The sequence below is a fragment of the Gossypium hirsutum genome, chromosome D03 (assembly GCF_007990345.1).
Source record: "Gossypium hirsutum isolate 1008001.06 chromosome D03, Gossypium_hirsutum_v2.1, whole genome shotgun sequence".
Lineage (NCBI taxonomy): Eukaryota > Viridiplantae > Streptophyta > Magnoliopsida > Malvales > Malvaceae > Gossypium > Gossypium hirsutum.
The window spans coordinates 52,775,771-52,796,895 of NC_053439.1; the positions used below are offsets into that span (position 1 = coordinate 52,775,771).

A 21,125-nucleotide genomic window follows, 5' to 3' on the forward strand; every position below is an offset into this window, starting at 1 on the left:
TTTGACTGTTCTTCTTCAAGAATTTCTCCTCCAATGCTTTCCACAATTTACTTGCAGAAGTCTCTTTACTGAATGTATACTTTTGCTCTCTGGAAAGACATGATCGAATTGTACCACATGCCAATCGGTTGATGGTCTTCCATTCTTTATCATCAACCCCTTCTGGTTTTTCTTCCTCAATGGCAATATCTAGACCCTGTTGAAAGAGGGCATCTAGAAGCTCACTTTGCCACATGCCGAAATGACCTGTTCCATCAAAAATTTCCACTACAAATCTCGTATTTGCAGTTCCAATCCTCGGCAAAATGTACGAAGTGGAAGTTGTTGATATGGATGGTTTTTCTTCTGTCATTTTTGCCATAGCTTCTAGTTAATAGCCACCAAATGCAGAATACCCACAAGCTTTAGGAAATGTTTCTGATGTGTAAGATCAGACTAAGCTGCAAACACAGAGCATACTACAAAACCTTGGCTCGGATACCAATTGTTGCGGAAGCGACGATAATATTAATAACAATATTATCAGAAATATTTAGATAATTATTATGCCAACAATTATACTAAGAAAATTCCCAGTTAAATTGGAGGGGTCACAAATGGTCCCGCTTAAAACCCAACAACTAGACAGAACTCACTTAGATATTTATAGCAATAATAACTAAATAAATATAACCAACATAAAGCTATTAAATATAAGCAAACAAATAAGAAATAAAATACCAGAGATTTAACGAGGTTCGGCCAATTTAGCTTACGTCATCGGACACTACCAAATCAATATTTCTTCTAGAAATATTACAAAAGAGAAGATTTTGGGATGATACAACCAAAGGGGGAGGGGTTCTATATATAACAAACCAAACCCCCTCCATTTCTATCTTTTCCTAATGTGGGATATTGCCAATATTCAACACATATAGCATTTCGGCCTATCTCCCTAGCTCAACAACACAAGTACTTTATTTGATCAAATTTATTATTGCAGATATCACGATAAATGTCTTATTTTATAGAAAAAATTTAAATTACCATTGTGCCAATAAAACTATTTTTCATACAAATTTTGCTAACAATATCTTAAGGGGACTATTGATTGTGGCTAGGTGTTTTGACCAACATCACACCTTCACATTATTGGGTTTTCTAATGTTGACTAGGCAAGTTCGTTGGAAGATCATAAATCCACATTCAGGTATTGTATATAACCCAGTAACAATTTGAATAAAATAGAAATCTGTTATGAAATTGTAGTAAAAATAGAAAGTAAAACTTGTCTTGCAAATATTTAAGAATGAATTGATTATCTGCTATATATATGTACTTACTTGTATCTAAGATGTAAAATTGTTTGGTTTGATAGGTTATAACTTGAATAGATTATGTAATTGTACTATATATGACCATTTGTAAATGTTTAGGCTATCTTGAATCATGGAAGTACCACTGAGCTTTATCACTCAGCGTACGGTTTATTTATTTTGTGTGCAAGTATAGATGATATTGGAAGCCTCTAGAAGTGAAGTCATCATCCGGACCACCATTTTCGACTCAACTAAGTTTGTATAGCTCATTTCATTTTGGTTAAGTGGCATGTACGTAAGATTACTCTGTTAAATGTTGGAAATGGTCAAGTTTGTATAAATGAGTTGTGAATATATATGGAAATGGTTTATAGCTATGCATGGGAAATTAGTTATTAGATTGCAATTTGTATATTGAACTATCTTAGGTGTGAGAATGATCATTTGGTGGCCTTATGGCCAACCTTTGAAGGCTTATGCCAACTTGGAAAAGTATGAAATTTGGGAGTTAGTGGAATGCCTGTGAAGTCACGACTTCACACTTTGAATGTTGCGACATCAGGTTATTTCATCATAACATAAGGTTACAAAGTTGGTTTTATTTCATTTTGAAAACTTTACAAATTTTGTCCTTAGATTTGGGAGTTTGTATACTATCTTCAATGTTGCAACACCAAGCCCTAGAAGTTGCAACACTAGCCTGGAAAGTTTTGAAAATGTTACAGTTTAGTCCTCCTTCCACCCTGGGATGGTATTGAGCTTTTGAAAGCTCGTATATGGCCCAGGAATGATTATATATTGTGTTTTATGTATGTAAAACATGTAACTTATTGATTAATGGTGAAAATTGTATATAATCAATTGTTGGTGTTCCGGTAACGAATGTGACATTCCGTAGCTCAAACCTAACGATTAGGTCAGGTATGGGACAAGTTCAGTCACACTTGCAGTGAATCCAATGCTCCATACTTGAGTGAAGCATGTTGAGCTCGATGTGCATTTCATGAGAGAAAAGTAATGCAAGGTAGGTTAAAAGTTAATTTATGTACCAAGGAAATATCTAGTAGTTGATATAGTTACAGAACCCCTGACAACAATTGCGTTTAACAGATTATGGTTTAAGCTTAATGTTTTCTCTCTCATGAGATTAAGTTTAAAGAATGTTTAGAGAAGCAAAATGATAGGGGGATATAAAAAAAAGGTTATCTTCTTCTTAGCTGCAATTCCTTTAAGTTAATTTGTTTGTCGCATAATATGGACATCGCATGTATATAATAAGAAAATTACATATTATTTACTATCATAAAAGGTTAGCCCAAATTAAAAGTGATCTAATGTAGTTAAGACTCACTGGGCTTCTAGTTATTAAATAAAGTATGAAAAAAAATATGTGTAGATATTGTAGTAACTAATTTCTAATTGATGACGAGCTGATCAGAAATTAAGGTTAATGTGAAAAAGTTATATATTAGGATTATTATCCCCTAACTACATATATGTAACTTTTGTGGAATCCAATCTTTAAAAAAAAAGAAAAGAAAAGTTGCTTCTGTAAATACTTATGTGTTAATTTAGAAGATCAAATCCATAAGATTTCAATATCTCAATATATCGATAGATTCAAGTGTGCTTCCTTATCTATTTTTGTTCATGATGATCTGACATGATCGATCAAGATTTATTGAGCTTTATATCTTATTTTGTTTTACGGTTCTCACATTGTTGAGTTAGTTTTTCATCTGTCAAAAGTTGTTAATTTACAGTTACTATAAAGAGTTACAGTTGTGTCTATATAAACTCAACTACAGGGGCATAGACAAAGGGGGGCAGGCAGGGACTTCAGGCTCAATGAGACAATTGCATTCATAGCCCCTCTCTAAAATTACAAGATTCAGTTTAATTCTTTTTAACATTTGGTTAAATAGAGAAAATATAATTTTAATTCTTTCAAAAAATTAATAATTTAATTTAAATATTTTTAATACAAAACTTTTAATTTTAACCTTAAATTTATAACTTTATCTTGATCGCTTAAATAAAATTTTTGACTTTATACTGTTAGTTGATCATGAAGAAGTAATCAACAGTTATCAATAAGAAATATTTCTCCATAATTTTCTTGCTTTAGTTTTCACATCGACAGTGTTTGAGAGCAACTCTGATATTGGTAACTTTGTCCCATCTTAATTATAGTATTAATTTCATTGGATATGTAATATATAATATTCTGCTTTCGAATACCTTGTTCTCTACGTATGAATACTGTTCTCCTGTAAATGCTAATTATTGCTACAATAATTTTATAGCAATTTTTTTAACTTTTTTCTCATAGGGAATTGAACCCAGTCTCTTGTTAACCAAAATTTGCTTCAATTATAAGAAAATGATCTTTGAAGAACTTTTAGGAAAAATGAGATTTGATGGTTTAGATTGATAATGGCTTAAAAGCTTCTTCATATCATGTTTTACCACATTAACTACTAAAGGCAAAAAAATATCAACAAAAAGGTCTCCTAGGGTCCCCTGTTATCATTTGAAACACCATCTCTTTATTGACTCTTTCGATCAAATTTGATGTTGTTTTAGTCCCCACCATCACCAACTTAAGTTGCGGCCATGGTTGCATCACTAGCACCTCTTTTATACCTCATTAATCTCCCACTCTTTTAAGGGCTGACCTAGGTAAAAATAGGGGTTACTCAGAGATTAAATCTGGGGTTAATGTTAATTGAAATTTTGAATATAAATTTATTTATGATTAGATTTGTTTAAGGGTCGAGTTACTCGTCACTCACCTAAAATTTAGGAGGGTTTGAACAAAAATATTAAGTTTGAAAAATAAATCTAAAAAAAATTAAATATGGGATTGACTTAGGCTCTAATATTCAGAGCTCGAGCCCTACATGACCCAACTTGGTTTGATCCATTTTTAAGTTTATGATATTTTTATTTTTATTTTGTATATCATGTCAAAAATTTAAAATATGAAATTGACTCAGACTTCAATATTCAAAACTCGAGCCTTACTTGGCTTGATCTATTTTCAAGTTTATGATATTTTTGTTTTATATATTATAATTTTATCATGTGAATTAAATATAATATAATACGATATAAATATTAAAAGTATGTTAATTTATTTATGTAACAGTAGTAAAAGATATGTAATTATTAAATATTTAATAAAAATAATTATATTTTTAAAAATAAAAAATTATTATTGTGCTTAAACAGGTCATATTTTAAGTTACGTCAGACTTGAACATTACACATAATATTAATACCAAATATAAATTTAATCTAAACACGATCCGATCTAGTCCATGAATATTTTTACTTATAATATAAAAATCTTATTCTATTTTGTTAATTACATGTTTTCTTTTAGGGATTTAGGGTTGACTTTGTTTTCAATGAAGAAACGGTGTTTTTTCAACAATGGCATGAACATAAAATTCAAAGACAAAAACATTGTTTGGCTTATAATTGATGATGATCAGCCGCGTGTAAAATGTGAAATCATGCTTTGGGATTTTGAAAGGTTTGATTATTACGGACAAGAAAACAAATTCTAGTTATGTTTGCCATGTCATATATATATTCAACTTTGCATGCATGGAGTTTCACAAGGTAAATTTGTTCAACTTCTAGGGTTAAATGAAACATGTTTGGTTTTATAATTTCATTTGAATCTATTTTCTAAACTTAATATTATTTAGTAAAAACATTTATCAAATACTAATTAGCAACTTGATATCCATTAAAACATGTCAAATTTCAGTTTTAGTCCATTTACTACACTCAAATATGGGATTTAGTCTTCGAATTTTAATTTAATATAATTTAGTCTCTTTACTTTTACAATAATATTGTTAGATAAACCAAATAGCTAATATTGGTAAGTCTTTTGGTTAAAAATGGCGCATGGATTTTTTTCTTAAAAATATCCCTTCCAACACAAAGAAATTCATGACAATATGATGAATTATAATAGATTTTTTTAAAGAAGAAAGTTCAAGTCAGTCTTCTGATTGGAATAGTTAATAGTTTTAGCTATTTGGACTTATTAAATTCCAAACATGAGCGTAATAGAGGGATTAAAATCAAATTTGACCAAAAAATTATAACAAATTTTTATTTATTTTACAAGATAAATAAAATTTTTAGGCATTCTCGTCGATTAAATTCCATGGATACATAGCCATCAAATCTATAGCTTGGTCCCATAGCATATAGGCCAAAGATGTACTCTAATTTGCAGGTGATTGAGCCACATAATCGTGAAATTAATTAGGGGATGAAATTGAAATTGTTTTCGAAATGCCAATCATTCCTAATTCCACTAATCTCTTTACCCTTTATTTGTTCTAATTTCTTAATCTTATAATTATTGTCATAATTGGTATTATAATTCTGAAGGGGACATATAAACCAAAATGAAATCATTGTCTATTTACATAAAATACACCAAGAATAATCGTTTTTTAAACAATATATTAAGGATATTTTGTCAAGGTTAATTATATTATTATTTACAATAAGAATATTTTTAGATGATAATTAATTCCTTATCATTACTAAATGTAAAATTATAACTTATTTAACATAATAAAATTGCATAATTTAAAAGCAAAATTCATAAATTATATTTATTTTATAGATTAGTGAGCAAATGCTTTAATATTTGCTAGAAAGAGCCACAAGCCACTGAAAAAAGACATGAAAATTGCAGTAATTATTAGCCATCTCCATCACGCCTTGAGCAACAAATCAACAAATGATGCGTGCATGTGTTTTTGTGCATGAATAGTTGACCTTTGATTATCCAAACTCTTTTCTTTTTAACTTTTTTAAAATTTTGTTTAAGGATAGATTCGAAATATGAGACGATTTTGATAAAAGTATTAAGTTATGAATTTGTTTAAAGTAGGCTTAAGCTCAACATATTATGTATATCAGGCACCCGTTTAATAAATTATCATATAGGTATGATCTGCGGATCAATTCATAATTTTTAAGATATAGTAAATACCTTTGACTAATAAACCAAATAATGAGATTCAAAAAAATTATACTCAATATTAGTAATTAATAAAATTTTCAAAATTTAAAATTTTTCATGGGATTCTTTAAAATGAAATAATATATTGTTTATAACAATTCATTAAATATAATAATATATTGATCTAGCCGGTTGAGTCTTAAATTAGTAGGCACCATCATTGTTATCAGTGTAGGAAGATAGAAATTCGAGTGCACTTAAATACATTTTATCCTTCTATTTAAGGATTAATTAAGGGTTTGAAATTACTAAAAACAAATTACATGACTAATTTCTTATCACTAATTGTGGACATTTAACACCATGCAGGTAGATGATTATATAAATTTAATAATGGCTAATAAACAAGCTTTTTCACCTGACATAAAATTAGGGAAAGGCAAGTTGTAGATAATTTTAATTAGCTTGAATTAATATAAAATAATGGATCAACGGTTATGCCATAATGTGAAATTGTAAGTAGTGGCATCAATAGTTTTAGCAATAAGTGTGGATATTAGGAAGGAAGCATGAATTAAGTCATTCTAATTATATCAATTATAATAACTTATTTTTAGAATCATCTCCACTTTAAAGAAAAACCCATCATTTTTATTTTATAATTAAATCGTTTGGTAAGAAAATGAAAAGGAAAAAAAATTAAACTTTTAATCTAATTGTTTAATCTAAAAAAATAGTGCATATTATTATGAATTTCATTCATTAGGTTTTATAGTGTGTGTTTTTTTCCCATTTGTTTACCAATTAGAGCATGATGTTTTATCTTACGTCAGTCCTATAGCAAGTTTAGTGTATATTTATATTATTTATCAAGTTAATGTAACGAGTTAATCGAACATGGGGAGGAACAAGTAAGGGCATCGACTCTCAAAAAATTGGAAAATTTTATTTTTTTTACCCTTTAAAATATATAATATTATAAATTTGTAATGATAAAATTTATTTTGAGATTTTAATTTAATCTTTTAAAAAATTATAATAATATTAGCCAATTTAATGGTAAAGTTACGTTTTAACTCTTATAAAAAAAATTTAACTTAATTCCGCCCAAAATAAAATTTCGGCTTTGCCCTTATGGGCACTTACTTATAAATTAGGAAAAGTCTTAAAAACAATTGCTTTTAAAAAGTAAAAAGTATTGCTCGGAGAGTGTTATTATCTTTTTATATTTATTAAAATCCATAAAAAATAATAATTTAAGGGTGAGTTTGGATAGGCGATGAAGTGCCATGCGGTACATTTAGTTACTTTTCGTCTCACCCTAGAATATCGTTACAATATTTAATCTCATTGTCACCGCTATTTTTATGCTAACCGCAAGTAAACACACCGCCCATTAAACCCACCCTAAGTCCATTTAGAAAAAACCCCCTTATGTGTGGAATTTGAACCTTGACATCAAAACTAACTAAATTCAAAATTATAAAAACTTGAGTAATTATTCGTTTGTTGATAAAAACTTTAATTTGTACAACTTGAATCCAAATTAAGAATAACTTAAACTCAAAATGACATAATCCAAAAAGACCAAAAATTATTTGAACACCATATAATCTAATTTAAAAAATCAATCGACAAACCCAAATAACCCAAACTCAAAATAACTAAACTAAATTAACCCGAACTAAAACAACATAATCTCAAAACTAATTCAAATCAAGAAAATCAAATTCCGAAATAACCCAAAAATTTTAAATCTTAAAATCACCTAACCCAAATTTACCCTATTCAAAACCAATGATGTCTCCACCAACAGTTCTATAATGGTGAGCTCTTAATGACTTGTGTTTTACCCTACCAGCCAAACAAGAACAAGAAGATTGAGTCATAAAATTTCTGTCTTTGCAATAGAAAAAATCCAGGTAACATATCAAAAGGGAAAAGACCCTAACTGTTACTGACGAGTAGGGCTACAAATTTTCTTTTGGGCAACAAAGAGAAATATTCCCACGTGCTTCATATGTTAAGGTTTTTTGTTTTCCAACATTGTAATCATGGTTTCCATATTTAGTCTACCTTGCCATTATTAGATCAATATATTTATATTGATTTAATGTCCATCATTTTTTTCATCTAAATTAAGTTTTCGATTTTGTTATAGCAGAATTTCGAGAAATTCTTTTAAATGAATGGTTGTGGTTAAAAGATAAAAATAAAGATATTGTAGCCGTTCGTTCAAGTAAGGTTTGAAATTAGGAAATTGTCTTGATGATTTGAAATCTGTTAAATTGATTATCGAATACGTTATTTTTTTTGGAAATTATTTCTTTTTTAGTGTTGAAAACGATTGAATTGATAAAAATATAAACTTATGTTTCTCAATGTAATTTCTATGTGACATGGAATTTCATTATAATAAAATCTTTAAATAGATGTCGCAGTTTGTAATAGAAATAAAATCTTTAAATAGATATCGTTGTTTGTGGGGAGAATACAGAATAGGGGAAAGAGACTAGCAAAATATAAATCCCAAAATTCTTTTGAATAATAATGTATAGGTAAAACATTAATTCTTCAAGTTTGATGTTGAATACAGTTGAAATTTATATATTATTGTTTTTTTTGTATGTATCAAACTTATGGCCTACTTGATGTTTATATTTGCATAAGCTTTACTCCATGTCATTTGTTGGTACATACATATATAAATATTCTAGGAATGTGTTGGTCCAAACACAAATCCCGAAGCTAGCTAGCTAGCTGGGAGCTACCACCACCTTCAATGGCTTCCTAAAGATGTATATTAACATGCAGTACTGTTATTAGAGTTTAAGAACATAGAATTATGGTTTTAGTGCCTATAATATTACATTAATTTGGTGATTAAATCCTTATATTTCAATTTCATCATTTTACTAGTAGTAATGTTGTATCTTAATCCAAATCACTAAAAGTTCTGTTAATTGATTGATGTAATTTTGTTTAAAAATCCAAATCATAAGATTAAGCTGAAAATTTTTCAAAGAAAAAGAATTTTAATGAAAAATGACTATTTTGAAAACTCTATTTTTGCTTTTTAAATAGCATAGGAAATTTCAGGTTTCGAGTAAAAAAATTCCACGTCACATTAGTTGACTAACGAAATTTTTTAAGGTTAAAGTATGTTAAGTTTTTGTACTCTTCGTACATTTGAAACTTAGTCCGTCTACTTCTATTTCCATGAATTTAGTCTCCCTACTTTTTCAAATTCAGAAATGCAACTTCAATTGTTAACACCATGAAAATTCTTCAATTAAAATCCAGTCTATTACAACAATATTTATTTTTTTGCATAGTTACCAAACGAGTATCTGTTTATTTCAAAATGTCATAGTACTGAACAATTGAATTTGAATTTTTAAATCTAAAAAGAAAAGAGACTAAATTAGTGAAAATAAGAGTAAGGCGACAAAATTCTAAATATACAAAATGTACAGATACTTGAAGCATATTTTAACTATTTTTAACGATATTAATAACTAGGCCGAGGCATGATATTAATAATAGAAAGATCAAATTATATCAATAACTGGTTGAAAAAATGATAATATTTTTCTAAATATCATTTTCGATTTGAGCATTATTAGGATTAAAATGTGTCACCGAGTTAAAAAAAGAAAGAAAAAGTAGAGAATTGGATGGGGTTTCGTGACATAACTCCTTAACTAAAAAGGGGATGAATCTTCACTACCAAAGTAAAAAAACAAATGTGGAAATAATGCGAGAAAGAAAAGGGTGTTAATGTCGTGGAATAGAAGTTTAGAGAGCAAATGGACAAGGAATAAGGGCAATGGAAAAGCCTTTTGCCGAATTCAATTAAGTCCTTTTCGAGAAGTTTTGCCCCTTTGGTCATTTCCTTTGGTTAAAACGTGGGGAACCAAAACAATTATGAGTTTACATCGGCAATGATTGTAGATCAAACCCCACCACTTGCTTTTCCATTAGCTTTTCTATTTTACTCATTTTCCCCATTTTAGTGTTTCATTTATTTGCGAAGCAACAAAATTTAGTAACATGTATATAAAATTAATATATGCAACAACAAACATCTATAGAAAATACAAATGACCTAACAAAGAAAAAAGCCAGTTCTTTTTGTTTATTTATTAGTATATATTCTCTTTTTACATCAGAAAATGTCTCTCTTATTAGTATATATTTTTTTATTTTGACCAATTCTTGAGTCACCCTTTTGTGTTGCTTTTGTGATCATCAAAGCTACCAAACAACTTTAGTTAAATAACGATTGTTTTTTCCCTATATAGTGTAGCTTAATATGAGTTTTGATAATTTGTCATATCTGTGTTTTTTTTAATGTTATATTCGTATTTGGTAAAAGTTATATATTTTGGTACATGTGGTAATAATTTTAGGATTGAATTAAAAAAAATTGATTTGCTAATATTATTATTAGGTTTGAATTTTTTTTCTTATTTTTTAATAAATAAAATTAGTGTTAATGGTGGAATTTGTTAAATATAGTTTGATAGGTGTGCTTTTTTGGGGTTTAGAGTTGATTTAGAGAAAGTCAATTGCTAAAAGTATTAATTAATTATGAATTTTCGTCAAATCAATTTTAAAACTCAAATTAACAGTGTTACCTTCAGATACCAAAATGTATAACTTTTACTAAACACAAGTACATACCACATTGAATAAACATAAATGTCACATTAAAAAAAATCAAATTCGAATACCAAATAATATATTAAACCTAATACATTATTAATTAACTCTCTATACAATTTTTTTGATAAAATTTGTTCAATAAAACCTTAAATCCAAAGGATGTATTAGTTTGATATGAAAACTTTTCATGCAATACCAAAGTTTTCTTTTTGGTACAATGAAATCCATATAATAGAAGAATGGCACAACGCCAAGCAAGAAAAAGGGGTGGGTCCAAGGATGAAACTTGGATAATGTTCAAGACTTTTGCTTCACTTCTATACTTTCGTCTCAACAAAAACAACTCAAAAGGACCAAAAAAGAAATATACACACACAAAAAAAATAAAGATTTTATAAATTTAATGTAATCCCTCAACCCTAGGCGATGCCTCAGAGCATGGATAAACCATACATTTATATTACTTATCGCCAAGCATAAACAATAAAGCTGAAAATAACCAACGAAAATTATTTTTAAAAAGAAAAAAAAAAGGGTTAATCTTTAAAAGAGAAAAGATGGTAAAAGTGGACCCCAAAAGGAGATAACGGGGTGGGACCCACAGCACTTGAAAGAGCCAGCCTGCAAACCAAAATGGTGAGCCTAATGATCGTGGGGCTCGACCACGCCGGACCATTAGCCGCCACGTCCCTGAGCCCCGACATGTTGTTCTCGTTTTGTGGGTTCCACTCTACTATTTATAGAAGAAGAGTTTCTATTTAGTATATTGTAAAACGGGGTGGATACTTTTATATTATAAGTTGGATTTTATTTTATTTTATTATTAAAATATAAATTAATTTGTATATGTTATATTAAAGAGTAGGTTGATTTTTTTGTTAAAATTTTATTAATTTTTATTATTAAAAATTAATTTATATATGTTAGCATAAAGTACATATGACACGCATGTAATTGCCTAGTTATTCTATCAACCACACTTAATTTTAACAATAGAAATGGACGTAAGTTTTAACAGAGTGATAAATTTACTTTTTGATCTAACTTACATGAACTAATTTACCATCTTTTTAATAAAGAGAAAAAAAAGCAATTTGACTCTTAATATAAGAGCTTCCATGATGCTTTTATCATTTTCGGTTTAATCCATTAAATCATAAGCTTCGTGTTTCAATTTTTTGTTTTTTTTCCTTAGTTTATAATATTATATAAATGTTGGATGAATACAATATTATTAAAAAAGATAATCACGAACAGTAAAATAAAAAAATATTATTTTAATATTTTTTATACATTTTTAACTTACTTTTAACCTCCCAAACATATGATTGATAATACATATATTATAACAACATTATGCACCTAAATTTATTTAAACATAAAACTTATAAAAATCTATAAAATATTAATGTTAATTGAACTAATACTAAATAAATTATTTATTTAATTAAACAAATAAGTAAAATAAAAAAAAAGTATTTCTTTCCCTTAAATATCCTGTTCTGCATCTCGGCTTTTATCTGGCTCAGACTTAGAAATGAGCCGAGTGAATTTCTTGTATTTATTTATTTATTTTATATGAATAAAAAAAAGATATTATTTTAAGAGGTCTTTAATTTGGAGAAGTGTCACTATCTGACATGTATTGAGTCGGTTCGTGGGGTCAGCTCGTGAAAGCTTGGTAAATTTAATTAAAGATAAAATAAAATGGTCAATGGACGAATCAAAAAATGACACATCATAAATAATTTTATATATCATTAATTAAGTTAAGTAGATAGAATTAAATATTGCTGACCAAACCAATCGGGGGGAAGGCTCACATCGCGTGCAAATTTGCTGGTCACCACTTTTTACAATCTATATTTTATATTACCCTAACCTTAAAAAGGCTTTTCTCAGATGTATTATTTTCATATCATTAAAATATTTGCACTTATTATTATTATTATTATTTTTCATTTGTTTTGGGTTTAAGCTTTTGTTTGTTCTGGAATAATTTTTTTTTAATTTATAATATTGCATGTGAAAGAAAATAACATCTTTGTATACATTTTATGTCACCTTGACCACACTAATTAATTTCCCCATTAGGGACTTTGTAAAGAATTTAGTAAAATGGTCCCATTATTAAAATAAAATTAAAATTTTGAGTTCGAGTTAGAGTTCAAGTCATTAAATTATATAGTTTAGATGCTATGTATGAATTTGTTTTGATTTCGGTTTAGATATATTTTGATTATAAATATGATTATATGTTATAATATTGAGTATAATTATTCAGATTATATCATGCATTTATAATTGTAATCGGAAGTTTTATTTTAATTGATTTTATATTATATATATACTTGGAGGCAGCCATTAACGAAGAGCATGTGAGATCATATTGAATAAGGGTAAGGGTAATATATTCCGGTTATTATTAGGAATCTGATGGTGCTCACCACGCGGTGAACAACAAAGATAAGATTACCAAAATAAAAAAAAGAATTGAATTTCTCACTTAGTAAAGTGAATTTTTTTTAAGAAGAAAATCTCCTCCACCCCATAATTACAATGTCTATTACTAGTCCTTCTCTGATGGATAAATAAAAGGATAATACGTTTCAACATACTCTAATCCATAATTTCTTATATTAGTAATAGTATTCATGCCAATCGATTTAAGATTCTTATTAAATTGGTGTCACTCAATAATCGAGTTATCATTTCAGTTTTTAATAAATTAAGAATTAAATATTTATATAATTTTTTATATTTTTATATAAAATTTATAAAAACACAACATTATAATTTTCACTTCATCTTTTACCATTTTAGCTAAAGTACTATTATTTTTTATTAACATTTTATATATCTATTACATAAATTTTTTCACTCAAATCATAGATGCATTACAATTTAGTATATATAATAAATTTAGAGTTAAATTGAATTTAAAAAAAACAAATTTTTTTACTTTAATTTATAAAACTTAAACTATTATCTTCCTTAAAAATGTTCAACTATTTACCACTTAATCTAATAAACGTTAATACCCTTTCATCATATATTTAGAGAAAAATATAAAAAAAATGAAAGCAACCCTTTTGAGCTGCCCGTTTAATCTTCACCATTGGATTATATGATCATATATCATTCTTCTTAATTAATTTTTTTTCTCTCTTGTTAATAAAAAATGAAATTTAAAGACCAAATTATACACTCATTTAGTCTTTATCAGTAGCTGGTGGGTGGCAATGGAAGTTGACACCTCTCTCTCTCTCTTTCTTTTGTAATTGAAATAAGCAGCCTCCTTTATCTTTCACCCCCTCAAAGCTTTTCCAGCAATCAAGCTCCATTTTCTCACTTTTTTTTTTAAGAAAAAAAGGGGTATACACAAAGAGAGAGAGAAAAAGAATGTTTGAGAGGGGTAGATTATTAGGGCATGTGTATATGGATATATGTATGTAATAGGTTAATGAGTTTCCATTTTCCTTTTCTCTTATTTAACCCTATCTTCTTTCTCTTTTCCCATTCCTCACCACCTTCCATTGGGATCGGTTTATTTGACCTTCTTTTCCCCTTTAAACAACTAGTGGACAAAGGGGTGGTCGTGGAAGAAAGGAAAAGTCTTTTAAGTTTTGAAGTTCAATTCCCAAGAGAGTGTTTATATATATAACTTTCCATTACACCCACCTTTCTTGTTCCATTTTCTTTCTTCCTCCCTGTGTTTTTCTTTTTTTGTCTGGTTCGAGTATCTTTGTCTTTAAAAGTAACAAATAAAAAGTTTCTTAGCTTTAACACACACAAACACAACGTTGGTTTTCAATCAGATCTCTCTGAGGATTATCAAAGAGTTATCAAGCTGTGTTCTATCGTGTGAGCTTCTCTTCATTTTTCTTTTACTTTTTTCTGGATGATTTTCTTTTTGGAAGTGGAGGATGCTTTTGGTATACTCAAAGCAATGAATTATGAAAAAACTGTATATATATGTATGTATATGTATGATGTGTTTCAGTACTGTTTGATCAGTTTTCGAAGGATTGCTTTTTAGCTAAAGCTGGCTTCAGTTTGATCTGATATATATGTTGTGATTCCCAATATATGTTTGTTCCATGGATCCTACCTATGGTCTTTTGTGATATTTTATGTAAGGAGCTAAGGTCTTTTTTTTCTTCTTCATCATATACTTTCCCTAGGTTTTTAGATGCCTGAATTTAGATCTCATTATATATATATATTGTTTCATGCATAATTGTTCTTTCTTTTTCCTTCTAAGAAAAATCAATTCTAAAGATTACATATAATCTTCATATATCATATGTATGTTGTAATACATATAGCATAGTAACATATTAACAAATGTCATTCACATTGGAATACTTTAGTATATAACTATGTGTGATGCAGTGTTTATATTTATCCCATCTTTTTTTTTTTAATATTTCACAAGCCCCAGTTCGTAATGTATTACATATATTGATTAAGATGAAATGTTTGTTTTACTCTATGTGTATGTATAGAGGGATATGATTTTTTCTTCTTCTTCTTTTTTGGTGTAGCATAGGGAGCAAAGCATGAGGATTTTGTAGCCAACTTTTAGAGATATGAAGCTAAAATCACAAATGATATTAGCTTTTTCTTTTCTTTTCAATATGAGAAAACTTGTTTTACAAGTACATCAAACTTAATCATTGTTAAACATAATTAATGAAAATCTCTTTTTGTTGATTGTTTCTCTTTTTATTTTTTGTGACAAAACTCCTATAATTAGGGAATTTAATTACGCTTCATTTCATGTATGTATTTTAATTAAGGTTCATATTTGATACATTGTTCATGTAACGTGACGTTTTAATGTAGGTCTAAATCGGTCGAGAATATGAATACTTTTTCACACGTTCCCCCAGGCTTTCGGTTCCATCCTACAGACGAAGAGCTCGTTAATTATTACTTGAGAAAAAAGATTGCTTCGAAAAAGATAGACCTAGATGTGATCAAAGATGTTGATCTTTATAAAATTGAACCATGGGATCTTCAAGGTAGCAACATTCCATTTTTTTTAGCTTCTTAAATACATTTGAAAGAACATTGAGATTGATTGTTTTTGTCTTGGTTTTGGGGTTATGTATAGAATTGTGCAGAATAGGAAGTGAGGAGCAAAATGAATGGTACTTTTTTAGCCACAAAGACAAGAAGTATCCCACAGGGACTCGAACTAATAGGGCAACAAAAGCTGGGTTTTGGAAAGCAACGGGAAGGGACAAACCTATATACTCGAGGCTTAGTCTTATTGGGATGAGGAAAACCCTAGTGTTCTATAAAGGAAGAGCTCCTAATGGACAAAAATCAGATTGGATCATGCATGAGTATCGACTTGAAACTAATGAAAATGGTACTCCTCAGGTAAGTATATATGTTCGAATTCGGTCTAACTTGGAAATGGGAGTTTTAAATTTCGTCTGTGTATATAATTGTTTGAATTTTGTCTGACCTAAAACATGAGTTTCAAATTTTGTCTAATTTTTTTTATATAATTGGCTAATTCAATCTCATTTAGACATATTAACTTTTAAAAATATATAAGTTATTTTTATTTAATATTTACTAGTTTTTTATTTATTTTTTAATAAAAGTTTAAACATAAATAACTTTATTATTGTTTAATGTTCATATTATAACATTATATATTTAGTTTTATATAATATAAATTACATAATATATAAGAAAAAGAAAAATAATATATTACAAAATAAATAAATAAGGTTAGGCTAAGCTAAGTTCCAAGTCTTGAATATTGGACCAACAAGAGTTAGGCGTATTGCACTCTTAAGAAGAGAAATCGAGTTCAAATCTTAGAGACGACATTATTGAAAAAAACAATCACGAACCTCAAAAGGATTACATTCTATAAATCGTAAAACGAACTTGGATGGATTATATTCTATAAACCGTAAAACAAACTTGGATGAGACATTGGTTGAGAGTGGAACCCAAACCCAGTCCAATTTTCTTGTTAAGCTTTGTGTAACACTCCGAATATTGAAAATCTTTCATGCTTGGATAGATAATCTAACCTTTGAGGGGATCTAATATCATGTATATGTATATATGGAAATACATGCAATCTCATTGAAATTTTGAGTGTTATGACTGATTTTGATATGATGTAATGCAGGAAGAAGGATGGGTGGTATGTAGGGTGTTCAAGAAACGAATGACAACAGTAAGAAAAATGGGTGAATATGAATCTTCATGTTGGTACGATGACCAAGTCTCCTTCATACAAGAACTTGAATCCCCAAGGCGAATAACTCAACCTTACGTTGCTGCCGCAGCAACAACATACCATCATCATCACCATTTCCCTTGCAAGCAAGAGCTCGAGTTACAATACAATTTTCCACACGACCCTTTCCTTCAACTCCCTCAACTTGAAAGCCCCAAAGTCCCACAATCAACCGCACCAAGCATCAGCTGCAACTCTGTCATCCCTTACAATGGGACCAGCACATTGCAGTCCTCAACGCTCACACATGAAGAACACTTGCACAACTTGAACTCACTTTACAACAATAACACCATCGATCAACAACAACAAGCTGTGGATCAAGTGACCGATTGGCGAGTGCTTGATAAATTCGTTGCTTCTCAGCTTAGCCATGAAGAAGGTTCCAAGGAAAACAACTATACTACCAATGCAGCAGCAGCAGCAGCTACCAGCTATCACGTGGCTGAACAAATAAATTTGCCGACCAATGAATCAAAAAGGGCAGATATTGGTCATCATCATCAAGAATATGCTTCTACATCCACTTCAAGTTGTCAAATTGATTTGTGGAAGTGAAAGCATATTCTAGCAAAATTAGTGCATACATATACTAATTATAGGAAGCCACATTTATAAGAAGAAACAAGCCTCAAATCCAGGGTTTTTCTGTACATAATAAACCTATAAAATGGTATTTGCATTAGTTAAAGGACTGTTGGGGTCCTTAATTTGTATTGATATATTAATATTAAGCACAGTTCTTATTAAATTGAACATTGTGCAAAGTACAAATAAATATTAGTATACTTTTAGGTGAAAACTATGGCTGACTGGCTCTTTGGGAACTGATTCGGCCTAATATTGAAAATGTATTTGCAGCTTAATATTGCATATCAAGGGTTTCTTTGTTGTATTCTTTACTTATTTTTAGACCATTTATGTTTTCATACTGATGCATGCAAGTTAGTATAAGTTCAATCCATTTGATTAAATGTTCATACTTTGAACTTGTGTTTTTTGATGAAGATTTTGATGTTTGAAACAGTGATCATAAAAGTTGATGGCTAAGCTGAGAAGCAACGAATTTATCAAGCAACGAATTTATCAACGAACCCAAATGTTAAAGTACAATTTGGGTTCATTTTAGCTTGAGATTCGAAAGTACAATTTTTATTCACATGCATTGATAACATTTAAACCATAATTTGGTTTCAGCATCTGATATTATACTAGATACTAATTATGCTTTAAAGTTCAAATGTTAAAGACCAAATTATGGTTTAAATGTTATCAATGCATGTGAATAAAAATTGTACTTTCGAATCTCAAGCTAAAATGAACCCAAATTGTACTTTCGAATCTCAAGCTAAAATGAACCCTTGTTTTTAACTTCATTCCCTTCACATTGAACTTAATAAGGGAAACTAAAAGCCACTAGCACTGAGTTACCAAAATTGAAAACAAGAAAATGGAATATGCTAGCTATGGAAAATTCTCCTAATGGTAATGCATGTACTTGATGATGAACTAAAGTGGTCTTCAAATCCAAACACAAAGCAAAGAAAATGGCCTTGGACTCCCCAAATAGTTAGTTAATGGTATGTCAACATGGGTTGGTTTAATTGATTGACTACTCATTAGCATGCTTGCAAGCACTAAAGCTTCAAATCTCACTGATAATCTCATTTGAATGGTGATCTGTAAGTACCACTTAGAACTCTTTACGAAATCAATGACATGCACCTTATCTAAACTTAGATAGCTTCCTCTACCCTAAACTTTTTGTAATAAAAAAAAGTTAGAAAGAAAAAACACAAAAAGATAGTGGAGAATATCAAGTGCCAAATGTGAGATAAGAGAGCATGTGCATTTCTCAAATGCATGACAAAGAATTCTAGATGCTAATATTTACAAAGTTATTCTTTGTTCACAAAATTATAAGTTATAATGTTTGGCTAAATGTGAAGAATACAAAGATTGGCACCCCAAAAAAGAAGAAAAAGGAACACCCCTTGTTGGAGAATTTCACTACCTAGGATACCATTGGTATAGCTGCATACCTGTTCTAGAAGATAAACTAAGATGGAGGCACCCCGATATTCTATCTTCTTCATATTAGCTTAGCAGGTACTCCTTAGATCCTTACTAAAACTTGAACATGATAATATATGAGAGAGTGATATATATGTATATATATATAGGAAACTGCAGGCTATAGGCCTCCTATATGTTACAAATTTGAGTTGTATATTTGGACTTGAAAACTTGAAGGTGCTAGCCAGCTGGTTCGAAATTTAACCAGCTTGGTTTAAATACCAAGAGGAAAGCAAATCAAGCTTTTAAGATTATTATAGTAATAATGGATAATGGAAAATCCTTGGTTGCTATTCACTTGGGAGAACATTGAATCCTTTTTCTTTTTTTTTTTACTTGGGTTTAAGTCAAAAGCAATGAAAATCCCTTTAAAGCAATGGAAATACTTTGATGGGACATAATTATTGGGCGTGCTCTCATGGACTTCATAATGAAAAACTTGAAGATATATGCATATATATACTTAGGGTTTTATGTGAATATAAATTCATGGCTTCCCTTTCTTAAAATTTTTAGCCTCATTTTCTAAGGCCTGTTAAAGGTTATAGCAATTGCCAGACCATGCATGCATGCGCACATTGATATGTATGTGGGCTGAATTATTTAATTAGGGTTCATTAAAGAACTGTTTGTTTGCAGACTAAGTTCGTTCAACATCATTGACCATGTGAAAAAAAAAAAAAAAACCCTCCATGTGAGAGCACCATTATTATTAGTGTGCTTCATTAGTTTCCCAAATCCCAAACCTCCACAGTTCCCGGAGTCCGGACTTGTACTTAAAATCCCTTTTTTAAACAATGTTTTAAAAGCCTCTAAGCACCTGCTCCTAGGCCTTAGCTTTGGTGCTTGACCAATGACCAGACTATATGCACTACACATATGAGACAATATCTCCATGGAGTACTTTGTCCATTTTTTTATAACAAAAAATTAAATAATTTTACACATAAAATCAAAAAATAGATTAGTCATTCTATTAAAAAATTTTATTTAGTTTTATTAGTTGACGGAGAAATGAATCAAAGAGCAACTAAATAGTAATACACGACATGCCACGCATATCTCATAATAGACATGATTTTTCCGTCACACTTAAAACTAGAAATTGATAAAAATTTTAATAGAATGACTATTTTGCTCTTTTGATCTAACCAATACAAACTAATTTACCCTTTTTTTAATAGATGAGACAAATTGTAATCCAACTCTTAATACAAAAACATCCGTAATATTTTTACCTAATAATATATTATGAAAGGTACCGAATTTAAAAAAAGGGGATATAGTTTTGGTCCTATGTGGTACTTATACGTGCTTGTTGAATGCTTATATATATATGTACTGAAATATGAGCAACTTGATAGCTTTAGGTGATGAGATTTGGGTTCAATGTTGTATACACCATGAAAGGTTTTTATCGAAAGCTGAAGAAGCATACAATGAAAAGCAACAGAAAATGACAAGCTAAAAGGGGGGACATACCCTGATTGGGAACCCTTGAGAGTTAGCCATAAAGGGGGCAAGCAATACTTTGAGTCAATCATGGATGTTGAGCTCTACTTTGGGTACTGTCTGTTGGTCCACTAAAAAAGAAAGTAAAGTTGAAGCAACTTGATTGATTTCTTTTCCTAGTGGTGGTCAATACTTTAACATAGGAGCAAGAGATGGGCTTCACCTTCACTTTAGACACTCACAAACTCATATATGGCATTTAATTAGGGCCCCTTTAGAATGCCCTCCACCAACAAAATACTACTTACATCTTTCTTTTGAGTTGTTGAAAGATAATTAAAAAGAGTCATCT

At 29.4% G+C, this 21,125-nt stretch overlaps 1 protein-coding gene across 2 annotated transcripts; it reads left to right on the forward strand.

Annotated features, from left to right (window-relative positions):
* Window positions 1-14,363: 14,363 nt before the first annotated feature.
* Window positions 14,364-18,142, forward strand: LOC107918729 (NAC domain-containing protein 7-like). 2 transcript variants are annotated; one of them, XM_016848315.2, is made up of 4 exons: window positions 14,364-14,835; window positions 15,820-15,998; window positions 16,091-16,362; window positions 17,135-18,142. In XM_016848315.2, exons 2-4 carry the CDS (start codon window positions 15,839-15,841, stop codon window positions 17,801-17,803), a joined length of 1,101 nt encoding a protein of 366 aa, XP_016703804.2. In that variant the 5' UTR covers window positions 14,364-14,835; window positions 15,820-15,838; the 3' UTR covers window positions 17,804-18,142.
* The last annotated feature ends 2,983 nt before the right edge of the window (window positions 18,143-21,125 follow it).

Excerpts from the sequence above, each read along its gene's own strand:
- LOC107918729 (XM_016848315.2), top strand. The coding sequence starts at position 15,839 with ATGAATACTTTTTCACACGTTCCCCCAGGCTTTCGGTTCCATCCTACA. Across the intron at positions 15,999-16,090 it reads TGAACCATGGGATCTTCAAG|AATTGTGCAGAATAGGAAGT; the intron begins GTAGCAACATTC and ends GGTTATGTATAG. Across the intron at positions 16,363-17,134 it reads ATGAAAATGGTACTCCTCAG|GAAGAAGGATGGGTGGTATG; the intron begins GTAAGTATATAT and ends GATGTAATGCAG.